At 57.1% G+C, this 21,547-nt stretch overlaps 2 protein-coding genes across 2 annotated transcripts in view; one reads left to right on the forward strand and one right to left on the reverse strand.

The window, feature by feature from the left end:
* Nucleotides 1-5,585, forward strand: part of Pgs1 (phosphatidylglycerophosphate synthase 1) — a 49,921-nt gene extending 44,336 nt beyond the window's left edge. The window contains exons 13-14 of the mRNA XM_010618732.2: nucleotides 1,331-1,460; nucleotides 5,503-5,585. Of these exons, the coding sequence (XP_010617034.1) occupies nucleotides 1,331-1,450 (120 nt within the window). The 3' untranslated portion in view covers nucleotides 1,451-1,460; nucleotides 5,503-5,585. The remainder of the gene's footprint in view (nucleotides 1-1,330; nucleotides 1,461-5,502) is intronic.
* Nucleotides 5,119-21,547, reverse strand: part of Dnah17 (dynein axonemal heavy chain 17) — a 119,743-nt gene continuing 103,314 nt past the window's right edge. The window contains exons 71-82 of the mRNA XM_010618733.2: nucleotides 19,611-19,733; nucleotides 19,135-19,328; nucleotides 17,227-17,375; nucleotides 16,325-16,452; nucleotides 15,370-15,597; nucleotides 12,669-12,860; nucleotides 9,339-9,518; nucleotides 8,814-8,996; nucleotides 8,074-8,256; nucleotides 7,502-7,645; nucleotides 6,615-6,840; nucleotides 5,119-5,595 (exon numbers count right to left, since the gene is read on the reverse strand). Of these exons, the coding sequence (XP_010617035.1) occupies nucleotides 5,348-5,595; nucleotides 6,615-6,840; nucleotides 7,502-7,645; nucleotides 8,074-8,256; nucleotides 8,814-8,996; nucleotides 9,339-9,518; nucleotides 12,669-12,860; nucleotides 15,370-15,597; nucleotides 16,325-16,452; nucleotides 17,227-17,375; nucleotides 19,135-19,328; nucleotides 19,611-19,733 (2,178 nt within the window). The 3' untranslated portion in view covers nucleotides 5,119-5,347. The remainder of the gene's footprint in view (nucleotides 5,596-6,614; nucleotides 6,841-7,501; nucleotides 7,646-8,073; nucleotides 8,257-8,813; nucleotides 8,997-9,338; nucleotides 9,519-12,668; nucleotides 12,861-15,369; nucleotides 15,598-16,324; nucleotides 16,453-17,226; nucleotides 17,376-19,134; nucleotides 19,329-19,610; nucleotides 19,734-21,547) is intronic.

Consider the following 21,547-nt stretch of genomic DNA (forward strand, 5'->3'; position numbering starts at 1 on the left):
AACACAACACACACACACACACACACCCAAACAAAAAAAAAACCCACAAAAAACAGATTAGGATTACTGTTGGGCCTCCACATCCACAAGTTCTGAATCCAAGGATTCTCCCATTTGTGGGTTGAAAATATTTGTGAAAAATTTGCTCATACCTTTTTCTTGTTATTCTTTAAACAATACAGTATAACAGTTAGTTACACAGCTTTTACACAGTATTAGGTAAACTAGAGTTGAGTTAGAAACCTAGAGAGGGTATGCGTAGATTATATGCAAGTATTGCACCACTGGATGTCAGGGACACGATTGCCCCCGATGGGTATCTGGGGGTCCTGGGCCTGGTCCCCTTAGGATGCTGAGGGACCAGGTATGTGTTGTGTCCAGCTTTGCGTCCAGCTTCTTTGCGTAGCTTCTGTGCACTTTCCCACGTACTGTACTGAGTGCCGTGTGACGTTATCTCACGGTCAGTGTTTTGTTTTGTGGCTTTGGTGCTAAGTTGCTACTGGACACTTTGGTGGTTTCCAGCTTTTCCATATTCTAAGGATCTGAGTACAGGAATCCTAGTTCATAGTTCTGAGTGTATGGTCGTTTGCCCACGATAAATCCTTGACTTGTTAAGGCCCTCAAGACCTGTTGCCAAATCACTGACTAGAAAGATGATGCAGTCCTGCCCTCAGCAGTACACTTCAGCTGGGTAATGCTTTTGCAGAACAACTGTTTGCCAGTATATTAGAAAACTGTCTCCAGTTTAGGACAGTGTGTGTGTGTGTGTGTGCTGGGGATGGATCCCCAGGCCTCCAGTGTGCTGGGCGAGTGCTTTAACCAGTGAACCACGCCCAAACCCAGTTCCCTGTTGTTTTAATTTGCACTGCTTCATTTAGTGACCTTGAACATCTAAAATATTTCTCCCCAGCATTTCTTCAACCCTAAATTGAAGAAGGGAGAGACCCGTCGTGTCTCGGCCTTACATGTCTTCTGGGGATGGAACCCCAGGCCTCCAGTGTGCTGGGCGAGTGCTTTAACCAGTGAACCACGCCCAAACCCAGTTCCCTGTTGTTTTAATTTGCACTGCTTCATTTAGTGACCTTGAACATCTAAAATATTTCTCCCCAGCATTTCTTCAACCCTAAATTGAAGAAGGGAGAGACCCGTCGTGTCTCGGCCTTACATGTCTTCAGAAGCATGGGCCCCTTGTCTGCAGGCGGTGGGCAGCTGCCCCTTAGTGGGACACCGGCCTGCCCTGGGAAATGGTGCTTGGTGGTGGGGATGCCGGGGCCTGAGCCAGGCCACTGAGCTGACTCACTAACTCTTCCTGTCTGTCCCTCTTCCTCAGGAGCAGGAGCAGCTCTACCTGCGCTCAGGTGTGGTGTCTTCTGCCACCTTTGAGCAGCCGGGTCGGCAGGTGAAGCTGTGGGTGAAGATGGTGACTCCACTGATCAAAAACTTCTTCTGAGGATGGACAGGTACCGTACCTCGCGCCGCCTCTCAGCATGGTTTTGCTGAGAGCTCAGAATCTGGCCGCAATACCCTGACTACTCAAGCTCTTGGGGACCTGGCCAAGAACCCTGAGGGCTCTCACCCTCTCCTGGCCTAAGCACAGAGCTCTTCCACTAGGTTTGTGGGCAGCTGGTCCCAATGCCTTTGATACGAAGTTCACCAGGTCACCGTGACGGGTTGGCAGTGTGGAGTCCTGTTACCCTCTCCCCCAGCAGGTCCCGGGAGGCCCTGGGGCAAGGCCCTGTCCCAAGAGACAGAGGCAGAGTCTGTTCTCCCCCTCTTAGCTGAGCACGGCCCTGTGGGAGACAGTGGCTGTGGAGAAGGGAGTGCTCTTGGCCGGGAGCCCTGGGCCGCTGCCACTCAGAAGATGAGCTGGAACCCGGGCTAGACCTGGGGGCTGCCACCTTGCCACCTTCTTGGTGTTTCTGTGACGCAGTTTGGGGGTGTGGTGTTCTAGACAGAGGCGCGATGTTCTAGGTGACAGGATGTGCTCTCCCCAGCGGGACGAGCTTGTTGCTTTGCCAGAAGCTCCTGGCTGGGTCCCAAGGTAGGTGGCCGGATAGCCCTTACCTGGACTGCAGGAGCAGTGCTCTCTCCAGGCCTCTCAGGGCTCAGCACGCCCTGGGGTACACAGGGGGTCAGGGCTTTGTGGGTCATCTCCTAGCTGGCTGGCAGCGCGGGTGCCAGATGTGTGGGTCTCCTCGGCTCCTGTCACCTTGCTTCTCCTCTGAACCTTTTTTTTTTGTACTGGGATCAAACTCGGGACCTTGTGCTTGCAAGTTAGGTGGTGGAACCACTGAGCTAAATCCGCAGCCCTTGAGCCTTGTGTTTTGAAAGATTCTTTATTTCATCATACTGTTGTTTCTTCGTTATTTTCCTATTTAATTTTATTTAAATAATGTACAAATAGAGTAAAATAGAACTCTGAGACCCACAAAATGCAGCCAGTCCTTGCCCTGTTTCCCTAGCAGCCACTTTTGATTTGGTTTTCACAATAGTCACCCTTGTCCATATTTCTTAAGGGGCTTTTTTGGGGGGAGGGGGGTCTCTTTTTTTTCCCCACTTTTCTTTTTTTCGTACCGGGAATCGAACCCAGGGCCTCACGCTTGCCGGGCAGGCGCTGCGCCGCTGACCTACATCCCCCGCCCTCTTGTCCATATTTCTAAACATACGCGTTATCCCCTTAGAATATAAGCATACTCTTCAGAATATTAATTATACCAAATCATGCCTCAGTAAAAATGAACAAAATTCCTCAATATGGTCAGATAGTCAGGAGGTCATCCAGTTGCTTTCTGTTTATATTTTGGATTTGATCTGAGTCCCAGGTAAGGACACCACCTGGTGATTGGGGCACCTTCCCGCAGCAGGGGCTCTTGAGCCGGCTCCTCCCCCATCTCCACGAGCAACTTCCAACCCTCAATGTCCACTTGCGTCTCGGGCTCGAGCCTTGCACAGGAATGCTGGGGAGGCCTCAGGTGCACTGCAGGGCACAGCGGTGCGTCCTTTGGGCAGGCCTGGCCGGAGTCTGTTCAGCACTTTGCCCCTCTGCTTCCCAAGAGCTGGCGGAGAGGGTCACCTGCGGACTCTGAAGGGCCAGCTGGCCTCATCACCACACCCCGGCTCTGTGTACCAGGAGCCCCGGAGCACCCAGTGTTAGACAGGACGGTGCAGGTTTCAGTGGCGGAGCAACCACACTGCCCCGGGGCAGCTGCGCATCAGTTAACACTGTTTGCCTCTGCACTGGTTACTAAGTTGTCCTGTGGGACGATTATCTGAGAGGAGCCTCAGGAACTGCAGGGCTGCCGGGTTTCTGTTTGGAGAGGAGAGGCTTGCTTAAACACCGCTCGCATTCCTGCAGTTTCTGTGGGACCAGAACGAACGGCATTGTGCCACAGCCAGGCTTGCACAATCTTCTGTGCTGTTCCCTTTGCCCTGCCACTTCCTTTGTCTGCTCACAGCCTTCGGGGTGTCGGGGGCAGGTTCTTCCACTCAGCAGTCCTCAGACCGGGGCTCCCCAGCTCTGTAAAGCAGCCAGGAGAGGCAGAGACCAGAAGCGCGGGCTGCTTCAGGCACCCGGCATGTGGGGGCTCTGCTCCAGACTCCACTTTCCCCACCCCTGAAGTACATCCCTTGGAAAATGTGAAGATAATTTTGTCAGCTAGCCACAATGTGTACATGTGGAGTAAATTACTGTTTTATTTCAGGGTCTGAAGGCAAAATTGGAAGAGCTTCACATTTTGTGGTTATTACCAAGGATTGGGAGTGAGCTGCCTGGTGACCATGGGCAGTTTTATCTGTTTGAGGAGGGGCTTGTCCCTACTAGGACACGAAGGGCTGCAGTGACCCCTCCTGGCCAGCAGAGGTGGTTGCCATGCAGCCGGGCACCTGCTGAGATGCCTGCCTGGGTCCTTTACTTTTTCCCGGGGCAGGGGGGTTGGTTCCCACAGCCCCAGGAGGAGGGTCTCCCCCTTTCTCCTCCTCCGTCAGCACCCACCCAGGGTGCTCACTGTTGCTCATTATTCCCCTCAGAATTCAGACTTCCCAGACCACTTGTCACCGTGGTTTAGGTGCATATTCTTGGAAAAAAGGTTTTGCAAAACCCATCAGGATCGGCTGAGCCTCAGGTGCTGTTCCTAAGAGCCCCACACACAGCACTGAGCTATTTGAAGCCTCAGACACAGGAGACCGTGTCGTGCTCCCTCAGGGAACCGTCTTACCTGGATTAACCAGTGCCCTGTTAATCTGGTCAGTCGCCTCTGTCCGAGGGCCAGGCTGACAGCCCTGCCGGTGTGTCTTGTGTTGGCACGGTCAGGATCCTCTGGCCTGGGCCTCATCTCACTTCTGTCAGAGTGGCTCTGACTGCAGAGAGCAGACTCCTGCTCGCCCATACCACCTGCAGCCGCCACAGCCCGGGCAGATGTCTCAGGCGGGGAGAGGCTGTGACACAGGCCTCTGGAGCACTCGCGCATGTCTGCGGGCTGTGGGTGCCTGAGGTTGCTCTCCTGAGCCCTTCTCTCTGAAACTCAGGCTGAAGGACTCCTTCAGAGGAGCAGAAACTCGGCTTCCAGTGAGCAGCCTGGGCAGGTGTCTCACGTACACAGCGCCTGCTCCGCACCTGGTCCCAGCGCAGGACGTGAGAATGATGGGGTGGGGCGAGAGGAGGAAACACTCCGCAGTGGAGGTTAAGAAAACCAGACCCCCAGGACCCAGCCCTTGCCGTCCCCATTGTGTCTGTGCCCTGCGCAGTCTCAGAAGGGGTGGGCAGCTGAGCAGGACGCACTTCAGGGACGTGGAAATGGCACCCGTATGGAATAAGTGTTCTGCATTGTGGTGTGGGGTTGGGGGAGGTGGGCATTTCCGTAACCACGTAGGGTCCTCTTGTCCTGAGAGAGGAGGAGAATGCCAAGATGCAGTGTGGAGTCGCAACTCCCATTTAGGAGCGAGGGGCCTGGTCCCACTGGGCGAGCTCTGTACGTAGCATCAGCCCAAAGAGCCTGGCTGGACCCCTGGGAGTCAGGATTTGGGGTTTGGTTCCTGGGGTATTTGGGTCCTTGCCTACAAGCAGTGCCAGGCACCGGGCTGGCATCAGGCACTGAGCCGAATCAGTTGAGCACAGGCAAGTGTCTGCAGTTGTTTTAATCTGCACCACCTCTTCCCCACCAGACTCTGCCCTCTGGCTAGTCCAGGTGCACTTGGTTATAAAGCACCTGGATTGTGTAAGAGACAAACCCCATCAGTTCCTGTACGAGAAGTGACAGTTGCAAAGCTGAGTTTCCGACCAGAAAGTCTGAGTTTCGGCCCAGCTCTTGGCGTGTGTAGGGTGTGGCTAGGGAGCCAGCACCAGCACCAGCTACACCTGCAAGAGTAGTGCCACGGCTGCCAGGATCCACTTGGCCGCCTTCTCTTTGGTCTTCAGGTTGAAGGTCCAGACGTAGGTGGGGCCGCGGATGCGTGTCTTGTACACAGGGCACTCATATATGTTCTTGGTCTCCATTCGGTCCACAGGAACGGCCTTGATGAAGATGACGGGCATGGCTGGCGTCAGCTCCTTCAGCCGCGCCTCGGCGATGACTCCAGTCTGTGTGTCCCAGCGAGCTCCTGTAGGGTCAGTGTGGCCCCGTGAGACGAAGGGTCCCCCAGGGAGGCTGTGCACTGCCCTCCCCGTTGCAGGGATAGGGTACTGCCCACATCCCAAAGTGCTCAGGCCACGTGCCCGGGACTGCAGTAGCTGAACCCGGGGTACAGGCCAGGACTGGGCGGCGTTCTGTGCATGCTGCAACTGCCCTGTGCCTCTCGCTGTGCACCGAGGAACAGCTCAGCTCTGAGGCGCTTGGATCCGTCTGTTTAAATTGTTTTCTCAGAGCCTCATCTGTCAGCTGCTTAATTTCAGGGGCAGGAAATCATTAACTCCAGCTGAAAATGACAGAGCTCCCGGGCTCTACTATGTAGTGTCTATCCTGTGTGTACATATATCGTATAAATAATATATATATATATATATATCTGCATATGTAGGTATTATTTGCCTTTAACCAGACTGCTGTCGTTTCTAGTTGTCCTGGTTAACGATGTGTATATTTCCTGCCTGGAATTCCAAAATAAACATGGAGAACGCTGCTGCTCATCTGTGCTGTGTTGTGGGAGGTGGGGCCGTCGAGTGGGACTGGCTTGTGGTGGAGAGGGGCTGGGGCTGGGGCTGGCGGTAGGACGGGGTGACTTGTGACAATGTCCCCGCCCTCCCCTCCCACTCTCACAGGATGGGTGGCAGGTCAGTGGCACACCCTTCCCTCTAGGCCCTCTCTGGGGCAGCAGCAGCTTGAGATGTGGGTGCACGGGGGGTTGGGGCCTGTCCAGGCTGCCCGCTCCCACGCAGAAGGGCCGAGCTCACTGCTTCACGGTGAGTTTCCAGCTGTCTTCACAGCACTGTCACCAGGCTGGCTGCCTGGAGTGTGGATTCTGGTCTCCCTAGGCCTCTGCACATTCTCTGGGGGTCAGCCCGGCCCCCACAGCGAGCTCCTGCCCACTCAGTGCCCCTCCCCTGGAGACCTGTGCACAGGACCCTTCCAGCCAAGCAGCTGGCTGTGCAGGCCTCTGCGGGCAGACCAGCCCATCCTTACCCTCCATGAAGAGCCCGTGCACATAGGAGCCCTCTCGGGGGGGAGCTGTCATGTCCTCCCGGTTTTTTTTGGTCACTTCCACAGACAGACACATCTTGTCCAGGGGCCACTCATTCTTCCTTGCCATGGACTGCATGATGGCCGTGAGGAAGGACTGGGGGTTGAAGAATCCAGCCAGCCACACCACGGTGGGCAGGGCGAAGTCGGTGGTCCAGGCCTCCAGCTCCTGGCAGGAAATAGGAGTGACGGGTGGGGGCGTGGGGATGAACAGGCCACCACCAGAGCCCAGGAGTGCTTCGGAGAGCAGTCAGTAGAGCCTGCCACCTTCTGTGGCGTCCAGCTCCACTTTGTTAGTTTGCTTGTTTGGTACCGGGGATCAAACTCAGGACCTTGTGCCTGCAAGGCAGGCGGCAGAACCACTGAGCTAAATTCCCAGCCCCAGCCTCAGTCCCAGCCTCAGCCCCAGCCCCACTTTAAATAGGGAATGGAAGAGCAGGGTCGAGAAGTAATGGCACGCCTGCAAGGCAGGCGGCAGAACCACTGAGCTAAATTCCCAGCCCCAGCCTCAGCCCCAGCCTCAGCCCCAGCCTCAGCCCCAGCCCCACTTTAAATAGGGAATGGAAGAGCAGGGTCGAGAAGTAATGGCAAAACACTTGAGCATAATTTGGGAGCCCCAGAAAAGTTCTTACTTCCGTCACCCTGCTGCTCACACAAGGCAGTGCCGAGAGCTCCCTCGAGCCCCTCACTGGGATGTGAGGCCACTCCACGAGGAACTCGCCTGTTCTGCTCTTTAGGAAGGCAGTGCCTGCCCTGTCAGGGCAGCTAAGAGGTTGGCCGGGCCCCTCCACCCGGGACAGACCTTCCTGAGCCCATCAGGCTGTGCTCACCCTGATGCGGAGTAGCAGGTCAGCGTACCAGGCCGCCAGGCCCATCATGGAGGGGTAGGCCCGGGCCACCCAGGTGTCGGGCACGGTGTCGTAAAACAGAGCCGTGGACAGGTCTTCCATGTCGGTGGTGATGGTCAGCTCCCCCTAGGGGCACAGATGGGATCAGCTGCTTGGGCATGCGGCTTGCTGGTCCGCTCTGGGGAGAGGGAGGGCACCTGCCCCGGCCTGTCCCAAGGTGGCAGTGCAGTGTGCCCTCAGCTGTCTTCAGCTGGGGAAGTCTGGGTGACCTCCTGTGGTTTGTCCTGGGGCCCCACAGCTCCAGGGGGGGGGGAAGGGGTGCAGGCCCTGACACATTGATCCCCAGCAGCCCAGGCTGGGAGCCTGGGGTGTGCTGTTGGTTTCCAGCCACTCCAGGAAGGGGTGGGCCCTGACACATTGATCCCCAGCAGCCCAGGCTGGGAGCCTGGGGTGTGCTGTTGGTTTCCAGCCACTCCAGATCAGCCTGCTTCCTTAGTCGTGGCCCCAGCCTCCTCAGCGGCCCTGTTTTTTCTTTTTTGTTTTTTTTTTATCACCTTCAACCCCAGGTTCAGCTCCTTTAGCGAACGGCGCATCTCATTGGTCAGGATGTTCATTCTTTCACATTCTTGAAAGGCGACTACCACGTACGGGGTCTTTTCAGCGGCCTTTGCCATGATCTCTGCCATATTGAACGACTCTGGAATTTTCTCAAGGATGTCGTCTAGCACGGCCTTCACCTGGAAATCAGACCCCAGCCCCGATCACTGTGTGTTCCCCGAAGCGGAGACCCCTCCCTGCCAGTGTCAGGGCTCGGGAGCCTGCCCGAGTGTTCGCAGACCCGAACCCCGGAGGACAGCTAAGAGGCAAGGGGAGTTGTCAGAGACGCAGGGTTGTGGGGTACGGCCGTACGGTTGACACGGGTCAGCGGGCACCGACTGGTAGGCCGGTAGGCCAGCGGCCCTGCTGGCATGGTTGTGTGACCAGAACTGGGTGCCTCGGGATCCCTGGTCTGGGTCTCTAGACATGCCCAAGTCCACTCACTTCCTCCGTTAGATCACTAGTGAGCGTGGGCTCGGGACTCTGTCCTCTGTGGGGACCCTGCTGGCCACAGCCCTGTACAGAGTGGCCCACATGTTGGTCACACATGGAAGTGCTTCTCTCTAGGCCAGGGACGCCTGGGGACCTTGTTGCCAGTTTCCAGTTCCCGAGGCCAGGGGCAGGCCGGGGTGCCTGGCTAGCAAGAGCCCAGGTCCTGCCCCTCCTCTGCTGCGGGGGAGGACGTGAGGGGTCCTGCCTTTTCCTCGTGGGACACTCCTGTGCCCGCTCCCGAGTCCGTCTCTTTGGGCTGCATTTCTAGGACAGTGCGGAACAGCTTCTCCGAAGTGACCGTCAGAAAGCCGATCTCTGCATTGGGGTGCAGGCCGTACAGATAAGGACTCTCAGCAGGCAGATTCTCATCTATGTATTCATGGTAACCCTGGAAAGGGGCGGTTTGTAAGCAGGCTGCCAAAGAAAATCTGTGCAAGCTCAGAACCACGTCCTGTGTTTATTAAGCATTTCCTACCCGAATGTTCCACCCACATCTTGTCTTCCGTACAAACCCTACTTGTTCCCTGGTCCTTCACGGGCTGCCCCCTGTGCTCCCCAGCTTCATAAAGGAAATTTCCCCTCCTTCCTTATTTTGGTTGCCTGCGTTCTTGCTCAATCACCGATTCTCCCTTCATGCTGTGAGGCTCCCACTGGGAGCTAGCCAGGTGGTGTTAACCCCCGCTGAGCTCATGTCGGACCCCCTCCCCCCAGCGTGAGTGCCCGTCCTCACCTTGTAGTCCAGGTTGGGGGGAATCTGGAAGCCGGGGGCCAGCAGCACCTCTCCCTCCAGCATCTCCATCCGGACGTACTCCGCCAGGTAGGTCCTGCACAGCCGGCGGTCCCAGTCATCTGTGATGTGGCCGCCGTACATGATTTCCCCAAAAAGGTAGCGGAGATCGTCCCAGGGCACCTTCGGGAGGGTGGGAGCAGTCAGTCAGGGTGAGGCGCCGCCCTGCCCCGTCCTTCACTCCGTGCTGTGCTGGCTGGGTGGCTAGTCATCTTGGTTGGCCACTGAGTCACTGTGCCCGTTGTCCCTGACCGCTGTCCTTAGGCCAAGGCCGGCCATGCTGGCATCAGCCCTGGGGGACCAGCCCTCTGAGACGCACTGTCCTCCGGCTCCTCCGTCTCAGGCTGTGCCTCAGCATCACCTCCTCGGGCGCCCTGCTGGCGCCCCAAATGTCACAGACCCAAGCAGGATTCGCTCCTCTCCCCGGCTCCCTCCTCTGTATTTCTCAGGCCTGGTCCAACTCTCCCAAAGTTCACCTTCAGCACAGGCAGCCGAGTTCTGTGTTGCTCAAGGATTGGCTCTGGGCCGCCCTGCCTCTCTTCAGTCACAGTCTCATGGCTCACGTCTTCTAAACATACAAGCCGGCCTTCCTTCTCGGCTGCTGGGACTGGCCTGTTCGGCACAGACCTCTACCAGGCTGCCTGACGGCACTGACCACACGTGTAATCTTAAATTTTCTAGCAGCTGCTTTAAGAAAGTTGGAAGGATCGTTCTAACATGTTAAAAAAAAAAACGAATTCGTAATATACTCATTACTTTTCAGTATCGCGCATTTGAACTCGGCGTGTATCTTGCACACGCACTACCTCTTCAGGGGCTGTGTTCCGCGTTGCTCCTGGCCACCTCCCATGGGGCGGCCCCGTAGAGGTCTGCTGTGCGTGCGTCCTGCGTCCAAGGATCGCGGACAATTGGGGGAAAGGTGACGTTCATCAACTTCCACAGTGCCATGGCTAAGAGGACCGTTGATCAGGTGTTGTTGGATTAAGAACAACTAGCTGATCAATTAATTTATTTAGGCTCAAGTTTTATTACTGAAAACATTTTTAAAATATTGTCATTTTCCTTTCTCCTTCATTCCTTTTCTTCTTTTTGAGATGGATTCTTCACCAAGTTGTCCAGTTTGTTCTCCAACTTGCAATGCTCATGCCTCAGTCTGTGCCTGGCTCTCTAAACTGTCATTTTTTGACGTGAAATGCTTTTCCCTGCTTGGTTATCACGAGTCTACGCCCAGAGGCTTTCTCCGCATCTGGCTTGCTGAGGCAGCTTTGCATTTCCTGTGGCCCCCCACTCAGCCTCCTGGGCCCCGCAGCTGCCTCCAGGGGAAGTCATTTCCTACCAGAGGGGAGAGGTCGGTGGGGCTGCTAACCAGAGGATGCCAGCGGGGTTTCCACACCTGCCCCACAGAGTCCCTGGAGTGCTATTGGAGAGAGGTTACCAGGCCTCTCCCCAGGAAGTCTGGGGCGGTCGGTGTCCTGACAAACTCCCCAGCTGGTTTTGGTCTTACGGCCAGAGCGGCAAGCACTGCTCTTCCTCAGTCAGGAGGGCGAGGGGCCGAGGGACACGAGTGACGTCAAGACAGACGCTGACGGGCGTCAAGCGTGACCTGTGCTCCGCAGGGAAAGTGCAGGACGCGGTGAGGGCAGATGGCAGGGCTCCCTGGACCAAGTTCAGACCCGGGAAGGGCGGCCCGCACGGCCCCACAGCGCCCTGTGTACTCCCAGGGACTCTTGGCAGCTGGGAACCTGAAACCTGTATGCACCGAATTGGGGTACGTGGCTGCATAAATGTCCTTCACAAATTCTTGCAAGATTGTTCCTTGCACGCTCATCTCCCCAGAGGGAACTGCTCCTACCCGGGTGATGAAAATCCTCCGTCTTCCCATTGTGTGTCCCCTTGTGGGGTTGAGGACACAGGGTCCGCAGCTGGAGCCAACCTGTCCCTCCCCGCAGTGCCACAGGGGTGGCTGTTCCCCGGCAGCTGGCCCCCCTCCTGCCCTCCTGCCTCTGGGATCGTGACTGCATCTGGGGGGAGCGTCTGCCCCTTCCCAGGCCCTGCCTCCCTGACAGCCGCCCTGGCGGGCGTCGCCTTCCTGGGCCGGGGAGCTCCGTGGTGGCCTTCTAGACTGGCTGCTGCACATCCTGGCCAGCGCCTGCCACCGTGCGAGGCTCCTGTCTGTCGTTCCTTGCCTGGGCTCGGTGCCTCCCCTGCTCCCGCTCTCACCGGCATCTTGAGCTTTGTTCCATGGGAGTGGAACACGGGGTTGCTAAGACTGGCGTGGAAGGCCGGCCTGGTACTTCCCTTTCCTCTCTGGACCCCAGGGCCTCTGGCGGTGCGTCATCCCTTCTCAGTGATGCGCTGGAGGCCTCTGGCCTCTGTCTTCGGCTCTGACCACCCCAGCAGGATGCCTCTGCGTGGCCGAGGGCTGCTCTGTGCCATTCCATCTCTGGGCCTCTAAGAGGGCACCCGGTGCCTCGCTCTCCGGAAGCCCTGCTTCTTGCTGCCATTGATTTGGGGCCCAGAGTGAGGAGAAGCCCAAGATCTGTAGGGGACACATAGCCCTTGTGGCTCCGATGGAAGAGAGGTGCTGGGGCTGTGCTGGGGCTGTGCCAGCCTCACTGTCAGATGCCGCCAGCCAGGGGCTGCTGCTCGCCAGTCCATCGGTGGGGCGGCCAGGCCCTAGGAGGTACAAGGCCCTTAGCTCCCCTCACCTAACAGAGCAGGGCTAGAGTGCTCTGCTCTAAGCTCTTCCCAGCCTCCTAGCAGTCTGCAGGCTGCATACCATTGGTGCATTTATTCCGTTGTTCCATGACAATGGAAAGAAGCGCCCCATCTTTTTGAGATTTGCTGGAGTCCCTCGCCCAACCAGGGTTGTCTCCAGACACCGACTGTGACGCCTTGGGGACAAGAGGCTCTCGACCCAGGAAGCGCCGCCTCCTGTTCCTGTCCCTGCTCGCTGGCCAGGGCTGCTGGGCCTGGGTGGGCGGGGCAGGGTGACCCAGGGCCAGCAGAGCAGCTGTCCGTGAATGGCCCCTGGGGACAGCTCGCAAGCAGGACTGTCCCCAGAGAGACGGTGGTCGGAGGCAGCAGACCAGACCCTGTTACAGGACGTGGGGAGACCCGCTCTTCGAGGTTACCCTAGTTCGTGGAGCGAGGCAGAACAGCAGGAGAGCAGGAGGGCAGGAGGGCAGGAGGGCAGGAGGGAGGGAAGCACGGGTGGAGGAACAGAGGTGCCTGGGGGGCGGGCGGTGAGCGGGGACTGACTGCAGCCCTCACCTTGGCATTGGCCTCCAGGTAATTGTAGAGCACATTGATGGAAATGGTGAGGTCCCCATTATTGAAGGGATACGAGCGGTTCCAGCCCTGGGCGCCAAACTTGCGGCGTTCAGCCACCACAGCGTGAAAGTAGCACAGGGCAAACAGGATGCACTTGAACTCGATCTCTTTAGAGCACATCTCCAGCGTGTCCTGTGGGGACAGGCAGAAGCGGGGAAGTTTGGTTTTGAGTTTGCTTTTTGTTTAAAGTCTTTTGAGTCAGGGTCTCTTTGAGTAGTCCAGGCTAGCCTCAAATTCACAGAAATCATCCTGTCTCAGCCTCCTGACTGCTGGGATTATAGTTTATGTGCCACAACACCCGGTGAGGAGAATTTATGGACAGCCCCGTTTTTGCCGTTTTGAGGGGACTGATCTAATCTGTCCTTCCCCACACCCAACCCACTGGCGAAGGCTCAAGTAGAATTGCGTTTCCTGTGTCTTCCAGAAATGCAGTTTTATCACTTTTAAGTATTTATCACCAGTGAGCCGGGTGGTGGCGCACACCTGTAATCCCAGCACTGGGGAGGCTGAGGCAGGAGGATTGCCAAAAGTTCAAGGCCAGTTTGGGCTACACAGTGAGGTCAAGGCCGGCCTGAACCACATAGCGAGACCCTGTCTAAAAAACGGAAACAAAAACAAAAGAACAGGTGAAATGGATCAAATAAGTCATGCGTTGTGTAACAACATTTCAGTCGCCGATAGGCCGCAGAGGAGACAGATTGCGTGAGAGCGGGTTGGGGTGAAGACGCAGTGCTGCCTCGCATGTTGGGTCGCTCTGGGGTGACTCGCATGGAGCTGATGCTGGCACAGACACCCGTGTTGCCAGTCGTGTGAGTGTTGAGCTGGCAACATCACGTATGTGCATATTTGATAACAGGGAGCGGCTGTGTCTGTGTGCTTGGCACGGTGTGGAGTGCGGGGGGCGCCTGACATAGCTGTCCTACCTCCCTGTACCACCCCTTTTACTCTCATTCACTTACGCAGCACTGGGGATTGAACCCAGGCCCTTCACACTGAACTGCATTATCGGGAGACAGGGTTTCCCTCAGTCACTGAGTTCCCCAGGCTGGGCTTGAGCTTGTGCTCCTCCTGACTCAGCCTCCCAGGGTGCTGGGAGTAGAGGTGTGTGCCACTGTACAGCACATTATCGTTATTTTACAATGCACTCCTCCTGACTTTTTTTTAAGTAGCCATCTGGCACAGCGGCGTGGAGCAGTCCTGGCACTTAGAAGGACCCACACTGGCGATGGGTGAAGAGGAGCTGCTGGCCTGCTCTGTCCCTCCTGAGCCTGCCACCCGCAGTACAAACAAAACGCTAAACACAGGGCAGACTCAGGTTTCCTGCAGTGCCCCACTGCCGCAGAGGCCACCCAATGCGTCGTCTCAGTTGCTGTAGTGACCTCGTCACACACTGGCCCTGGCCCTGGGCTCCGTGAGCCACACTGGCCCCGGCACCAGGTCCATCCAGGGCCCTTTGTCACCTGGATTCGCACTGCACACCCCTTGCCACACTCCTGGCCTGCCCGTGAGTGCTGTGGTCACCACATGCTGGGCACCCGGCACTGACGGGGGGACAGAGGCACAAGCGACCCGCTTCAGGCGTCTGCTCCTCTGCCTTTGTTTGACAGCGTGTCCTTCACAAGGGGGCCGGGAATCGCTAGTGGATGGCTCAGAGTTCTGTAGAGACCTGCTGGTGTCAGTCAGGTACAGAAGTTATGCATCCTGGATCAGTGAGCTGTCGGTAATATTTTCTGAGCTGCCTTCCTGTTGGATGGCGCTCAGCAGCAGCATTCACTGCATTTTTTTTAATCACCCCTCATAAAGGTGCTCATGAAAAAGGACTCCAGAGCTGCTTCAGAAAGTGGCAAGGGCAATGGGATAACTGTGTTCAAAGCAAGGGGAACCATTTCAAGGAGGGTTAACAACAACATGTCTTATCATAACACATTTAAAAAATATATTTACTGTGGATTTTGATCCCCAGTGAAAATGAGGACGTGCCCGCAGAACACAGCTTGCAAGAGCAGCCATCTGTGGGCAGAAGGGGTGGGGAGGCCACAGAGACGGGGTGTGGGGTGCAGCCTCAAGGGGTGGGAGACTCCAGGAAGGAGTGGAGGTGCAGGAGGCCCTGCCAGGCAGGCGTGGTGCCCCTGGAGCCTGTGATGCCAGGCACGCCTGGGCCTTTGCCTCCACCCTGTCCTGCAGTCGTGTGGAGGAGGACAGGGTCCACCGTGGCATCCTCCCTACTGATGGCGGGACCGCAGAGGGGGCCCAGGGTGAGGACACCAGGCCTGGGTGGGGACAGCGCGGCCTCCAGCGAGGGTGCTGTCTATGGGCCATTGCCTTAAGTTGGCCTGCGTCACACCTCAAGGGGGTGACAGTGGCTGAGCTGTGGGAAGCTGACTGACCCCAGGAAGCCACCCACAGATGGGCAGCGACAAGCTCTGTCCCCAGGGTTCACCCGCACGGGTCAGTGGGGCTGGGAAACGTTCCCCTCAACAAAGACAAAGATCTAAGTGATCTTAGCCTTTGAGAAACACACTGGGGTGGCAGGGGTGTGTGCGGGTGGCGTGGAGGGCAGGACCCCAGGCCGGAGATGACAGCTCCCGGGCCTGAGGGCAGCCTGGGCCTGCGGCGATGCTGCGTCTGCAGGGCGCCCTACCTGGGTGAAGAGGTCCAGGGCCTTGTGCAGGTTGGCGTGCATGCCTGTGGGCGGCTCGTTGGTGATTTTGATGGCGTTTTCCAGGATGCCCTGGGGGATGATGTGGGACTCGGGGCTGGGCGCGGGCTCGGCGCTGATGAACACGCGGTAGTCGTCGTGGCTGCCTGTGCTGTAGCGCTCCACCTTCTTATCCAGCGTGCTCAGCCAGCGGGCCACCAGGTGGATGTTCTACAGCGGGGGCCAGGGCCGTGAGGAATGGCCACGGCGCCCCTCCCCTGGCGCAGACCGAGCTGTTCTGATGGCACCCCCCCCCGCGGCCCACCCTCGCCAGGAGTGAGTGTTGCGGTATTTCCAGCAGGTCCTGTGCTCGTTTATTTCAAAGCCTCCAGCCTCGTGGCGAGTCCCCCACATCCTCCCTACACGAGGCTGCGACCACCCGATCCCCAGCCCACCTCCTGGAGGCACCTGGAAGGGCGCCAGGGCGGGCAGGGGGAGCTCGTGCTGGGTCAGACCAGAACATGGTACAGCGCATGTCCTGGGGGGCTGTGGCCCTTGCTACCTGCCCTAAGCAGGGCCCCTAGTGATGGTTCCGTTGGCTGAGGTTTTTTTGTTTTGCTTCAGCTCTGGCAGTGGATTTCAGGATCTTCCACAGAGCTACACACCCGACCCTTTTTACTTTTTATTTTGAAACAATCTTGCTAGGTCACTAAGTTGCCCATGATGGGTTTGAACTTAGGATCCTCCTGCCTCAGCTTCCCAGAGTGCTGGGGTGACAGGCGTGCAGCTCATTATAGGGGTTTGCTGTCAGAGAGCCACCCGTTCTTCCACCTGGACGCCTTGTGCCCCCACCCCAAAGCTGACCCAGCCAGCTGCACATTTTTAATGCAAATCCCCGAAATAAGCTGCTTCCCTTCCAGTTCCCAGCCGCAAGACTGCCGTGGTGAGGGGGCCGCACCTGCAGAATGACCCAGTGCCCGTTCTCAGCAGCCACATCCAGAGCGTTCTCGGCTACCACCTCCTGCCCCTGCCCCAGGGACACATTGTGGAGTTTCCCATTGTCTATGGTAAATCCCAGTTTTTTCCCTAAAGGAAATAAAAACAGGAAAAGCACAGAGATGATTCAATGACAAAGGTTCCAGCTGTGCGGTCTACCACCTCCACCACCGGAGCTCCACACTTGTTTACTTGGGTAAAAGAACGCCCCTCAAGGCTCACCATCCCAGTGACACTCAGCGCTGGCTCCCCGAGTCCTCACACCCAGGAGGCAAGGCTTCTCCGTGCCCCTCCCTCAGCCCCTGGTGTCAGCTGACCCTTTTTCTGCCCCGGGGAAATTTCCTGTGAATGGAGTCACAGGGTTTGAGGCCTTAGTATCCGGCTTCTTTTAACTGAGCATAATATCTTCAGGGCTCATCCGTGCTGAAGCTTGAGTCAGAACACTCTCCCTTTTATTCCCCAACGCAGCTGTCCTACATCTGCTTATCCCTGGTCGGGGATGCTTATGTGGGCATTTATGGTACCTTTTAGTTCCTGTGAGTGCATATCTGTGTCTTCTGGGGTGGGGTAGGGTGCTGGGGACCACACTCCTGCGCGCCAGGCGCGGGCTTTCCCACTGAGCTATATATACCTCCAGCCAGGAGCGGAGTGAGGCTGAGAAACCTGCGCCATTTCCCATTCCTGTTGGCGGACCGCGTGGCCTTCCGTCCCCACACCCTTGCGGGCAGCTGTCCGCGCGCCGTTTCTGACCCAGCTGCCCTTGTGCAGTGTGTAACAGCGCCTCTCCGTGTTTGGATTTGCTTTTCCCTGGCAGTGTCCACACATGCTCCGGCCTGGAGGACGCCACGGGCCCGCGGCACTTACCCAGGGCTTCCACGTCCTTCAGAGGGTCCACACCTGGGGAAAGGATGAAGCAGATAGGCGTGGATGGACTGCTCTCCTCGTAGGACTTGGAGAACTCCACGCTCCGGCCTTCCACAAACTTGCTGCCCATTTTCTCCTCCACAAAGTTCCTGCAGGAAACGTGTGTTGTCAGGCCTGAGAGCGGTGGAACCCATGGCTCTGCACCGAGTCCCGAGCTGTGGGCAGCCCCAGGCCCTCCTAGGCCCATAGGAAGCTAATGTATAGGCGCAGAGAGAAAGGCCCAAGTGGACGAGCTACTTCCCGGGGGAGGTCTGAGCAGAGAGACTTCTGGCAAAGCTCTTTGGGGGGGTTTCTTCCTGCAGCAGGACCGTGTGCGCTTTCTCCACTGTATGTGTCATGGACACGCTGTGTTTCTGAGCCGCCCGAGCAGCTGTGCTAGGAGAAGCCCCCAACCTCCCAGGGGCACACGAGGCCCACCCGAGACGGCAGCGGGCAGGAAGGGAGTCCAAGTTAGAGCAGCATTGCAGGGCCACCCGCGGGCCGCATAACACCAGTCACCTGACGCCTTAGAGAGGAGAGGTGGCTGGAATACAGAAACCCCTCTGCCTGGCCCTGTAGCTCTAACTGCATCTAGGGTCAGTCGGGACTTCAGATAATCCTCTGAGAGAAAGCGGGGTCCTGTCCTGACTGATACTGATTTGGGGATGTCCGGTATCTGCTGCCTCCCTCGATCACGGGTAGCCGGGCTCCTTCTATTCTGCTGTCCAGCCCAGGCCTCGACTGACCGCTGACCGTGTCTGCAGGCTGAGAACCCGCTCCTTGGAGGCAGTCTCAGCCCCTCCCCTCTGCTTCAGGGAAGATCTGGGGCTCTCGGGGCACCCCTTTCTGTTACTCATTTCCCTGCTCTGGTCTCCGCTGGGTTCTATAGTTTCCTGCCCCGATGCTGACCACAGGTGGTTGGGAGAGGGGAGTCCTTCCTGGAGCCTTGGCTCCCGTTGGTTAGGGCATTCGGGATTGACTCACAATGCAGACGTGAGGGCCTTTCGGGATACACTAAGCCCCGCACCTGGGCAGGGGTTGAACTGAGTTGCCTTTGTTAATTACCTGGCCAGCCAGCCAGGCAGCCAGGGGGGATTAGTGGTGCTGAGTGGGGTGCACACTGAGCCTTCCAGGGTGGGCGGAGGTTCCCCCTCGGATGGTCTGTGTCCTCCCAGGACCTCTCCCAAACGGTGTCCTGGCCCAGCCCAGCCCTCCCGAATGATGGTGAGCTCTTGTTTTTTTTCACCCCAGCCTGGCCCACCGCTCCTGGCATTTTTCCTCTCCATCCCAGCAAAACAAAGAGCCAGTGAATAAGCAGTGGGTGTGAGTCAAGGCCCTGCTTTGTCAGAGGGGAATTCTGTTAGGGCTGTGAGTGTCTTTTGGGAACTCTGGCCGCATTCATGCTGCTGGGAAAGCTGAAAAGGAAAGAGGCCGCCCCCGCCCAGGCCCTGAGCTCGACCTGGCCCGTGTGAACCCCCTCTGCCCCTAGGACCAGCCCGTCCTTCCGGCACGCAAGGGGTCAGGTCATCCGCAAACGAGCTGCAGCAGAGGGGTCGGAAGTCCTCACGTGCTGGGGGATTTGCCGTCTCTTCCTTGGCGTGGCCATGAGGACGTGAACGCTGCTGCCCGTCTCGAAGGCGTGTGTGGGAGTGGGAGCCTATCTTCCCGTCACGTGTCATAGGCCTTCCTCCCACCGTGGTCACACTCTGGACAGGGAGCGTTAGTGGGAGCTCAGGGTCACAGCTTGGCTGCCGAAGGCCCGTGAGTGCCAGAGGCCCGTGCTGCCCTCCTCTGTAAACGGGGTTGCTGCCCAGCCCAGCGCCTCGTGGCCTTGGTCCTCCCACCCTGCGTGGCGTCCGGGGCACTCACTTGACGGCGTAGGTCATGCGGTCGGGCCGCATGCACCGCACCATGCAGAGCTTCTGCAGGGCCGTCTTGTTTTTCCACTCCTTCGGGAAGACCTCCTTCTCCGGGGCCTCCGACTCCACCAGCTTCTTCCACCGCTTGGCCGACCCTTCGATGTCGCTGTCCAGGTTCTTGAACTCGTCCATCTCCGCCAGCGCCTAGGGCAGACGTGGCAGCCAGTTCCCCGAAGAGGAGCCCAGGGCTCTGAGCCGCCTGTCGCTAAATCGGTGACTGTCCCTCGTGTCAACTGCGGGCCCGGCCTCAGTGGGAAGGGTCCAGCCTGGCCGTGCGGCCTTGCGCCTTTGGACGGGCTCTGGACAAAGCCATTCTGTCCCAGCACTGCCCTCCTCATCAGGGCTGTTTGGGCTGGGACTTAAAACTTGGGATGAGAGGCTCCGCAGCAGGAAGAAAGGGCCCAGAGCTGGAGACTGAAGACTCACCTTGATCCCACCCCAGCCTTGGTGCTGCAGGAAGTCCACCGGTGAGACCACCCCAGCCTTGAAGGGGAAGCGCAGGAGGAAGTCCAGCTCCACTGGGTTCAGCTCTTTCTTCATGGACAAAACCTGAGGGAAGGTGAGGCGATGCTTGGTGTGCGCCCGGGCAGCAGCAGCACAGTGGGGCTGGCAGTTTATCGCCTGTGAAATGAGTCTCCCTGTGCGCGGCTCCCGTGTGGATTCTAAGGTTAATTAAATGGGAGGAGTTCGCGCTGCTCGCGGCTGGGACAGAATTTGGTTCTTCCCTTCACTCTGTATTTTTAAATTGGGGTAAACACAAAGCTTATCATTTTAACCACATTCAAGCCCACAACTGGGCCCACAATCTGGTTTTAGAACCTTTCACTGCCCCAGCAGGAAACCTCTTAGCCAGCCGCCCCCATTCGCCTGCCCCCAGGCCCTGGCCACTTCCGGTCTACTCTCCCTCTCTGGATTTGCTTCTGGACGCTGTGTACTGGCTTTTCTTCACTGAGCATGTCGCTGAGGCATCTCTGTCGCAGTGCCTGGGTCAGAATTTTGTTCCCTTTTAAGACTACGTAACATTCCACTGTGGGGCATATGGCACTGTGTTCCTCTGCGCTTCTGCCCCAGGCCTCTGGGTTTACTTGGGCTGTTGTGAATCATTTGGCTTTTGGCTGGGTCTGTGCCGTGTGGATGGCAGCCCGGATCCCTGAGGTTTCTTCTGTGCTTGGTTACACAGACCGGTGGGCTTCATCTGGGCATATCCGTACATGCATGTAATACGCTGGGTCATTCCCTGCCCCGAACTTTTTTTTTTTTTATAACAATATACTGCAATAAAAGTTATTTAAAACTCACGAATGGTTTCTGGAATTTTCCATTTGCTATTTGCAGAGAGTGGGGGGACAGTGGGTCACTGCAACTGTGGAAAGCAAAATCACAGCTCAGCAGGGACTCCTGCCCCGTCACCTCGCTCGCCTCTGAAGACTGACTTTCATGTTTTCCCTCTAGGTTCTCAATTAGCTTTTAGGAGAGGCAAAGGGACATTTGGAATCTACACTTCAGATTGTCACTGCTGTCCTGGAATTTAATTTTCTTATTGAGATAACTTTACATACATTTAAAGGACCAGCTTTGAAGTGTTGATTTTTTTTTTTTTTTTAAATTTGAGACAAGGTCTCACCATATAGCCCAGGGTGTCTTTGAACTCACGCCCTATCCTTCTGCCTCAGTGTCCTGAATGCTGGGATTACAAGCGTGCGCCACCATACCCAGTTTCGGTGTTGACTTTTAAGGTTAATTTTAACTAAATTTTAATTTAATTTTGACTTTTGCCCATGGTTGCACGAGGTAGCCACTGTGCCAGACTAGATTCAGCACGCTCCTGTCAGCCTGGAAAGTCCCGTGACCTCGTCACCCGTCTCCGCCTCCCCGGGGCAGTCCTATTCTCCCCTCTGTCTTTCCAGATCAAGTCACCCGCTCTGGACGGAGCTCGGCTCGGTTGGGGTTGGACCCCACGGATGCCCTGGTGTCCAGCTCCTTTACACGCGGCGAAGTGTAAAGGTTAACTCATGTTGTCGTGTGTGCCAGTCCCCTGCTGTTTTAGTGCTTGGTACCCACAGTACACACGTGTCACAGTTTCATACCCTGGAATGAAATTGCTGGGTCCTGTTCTCTACCATCTTGTCACTTGTGTGTGGTGGGTCCCTGGGTCCCTGGCCTGGGTCATTTTGCAATGGCTTTTCTGGGGCAGCCAGAAGGCACCCCCTGTCAGGTGGATGACGGGGAGCTGGGGCCCCCTGGTCACTGCACGGTCACTGCTGTCTCCAAAGTCAGGTGCCCCAAAACAGCCCTTTTGTTCAGACACCGGAGGAGTTTCTTCCAAGTCAAGCTCTTCCTTTCGGCCAAACAAAACTGTGTTC

Source organism: Fukomys damarensis, unplaced genomic scaffold (assembly GCF_012274545.1).
Source record: "Fukomys damarensis isolate Sample0158 unplaced genomic scaffold, DMR_v1.0_HiC HiC_scaffold_23, whole genome shotgun sequence".
NCBI lineage: Eukaryota > Metazoa > Chordata > Mammalia > Rodentia > Bathyergidae > Fukomys > Fukomys damarensis.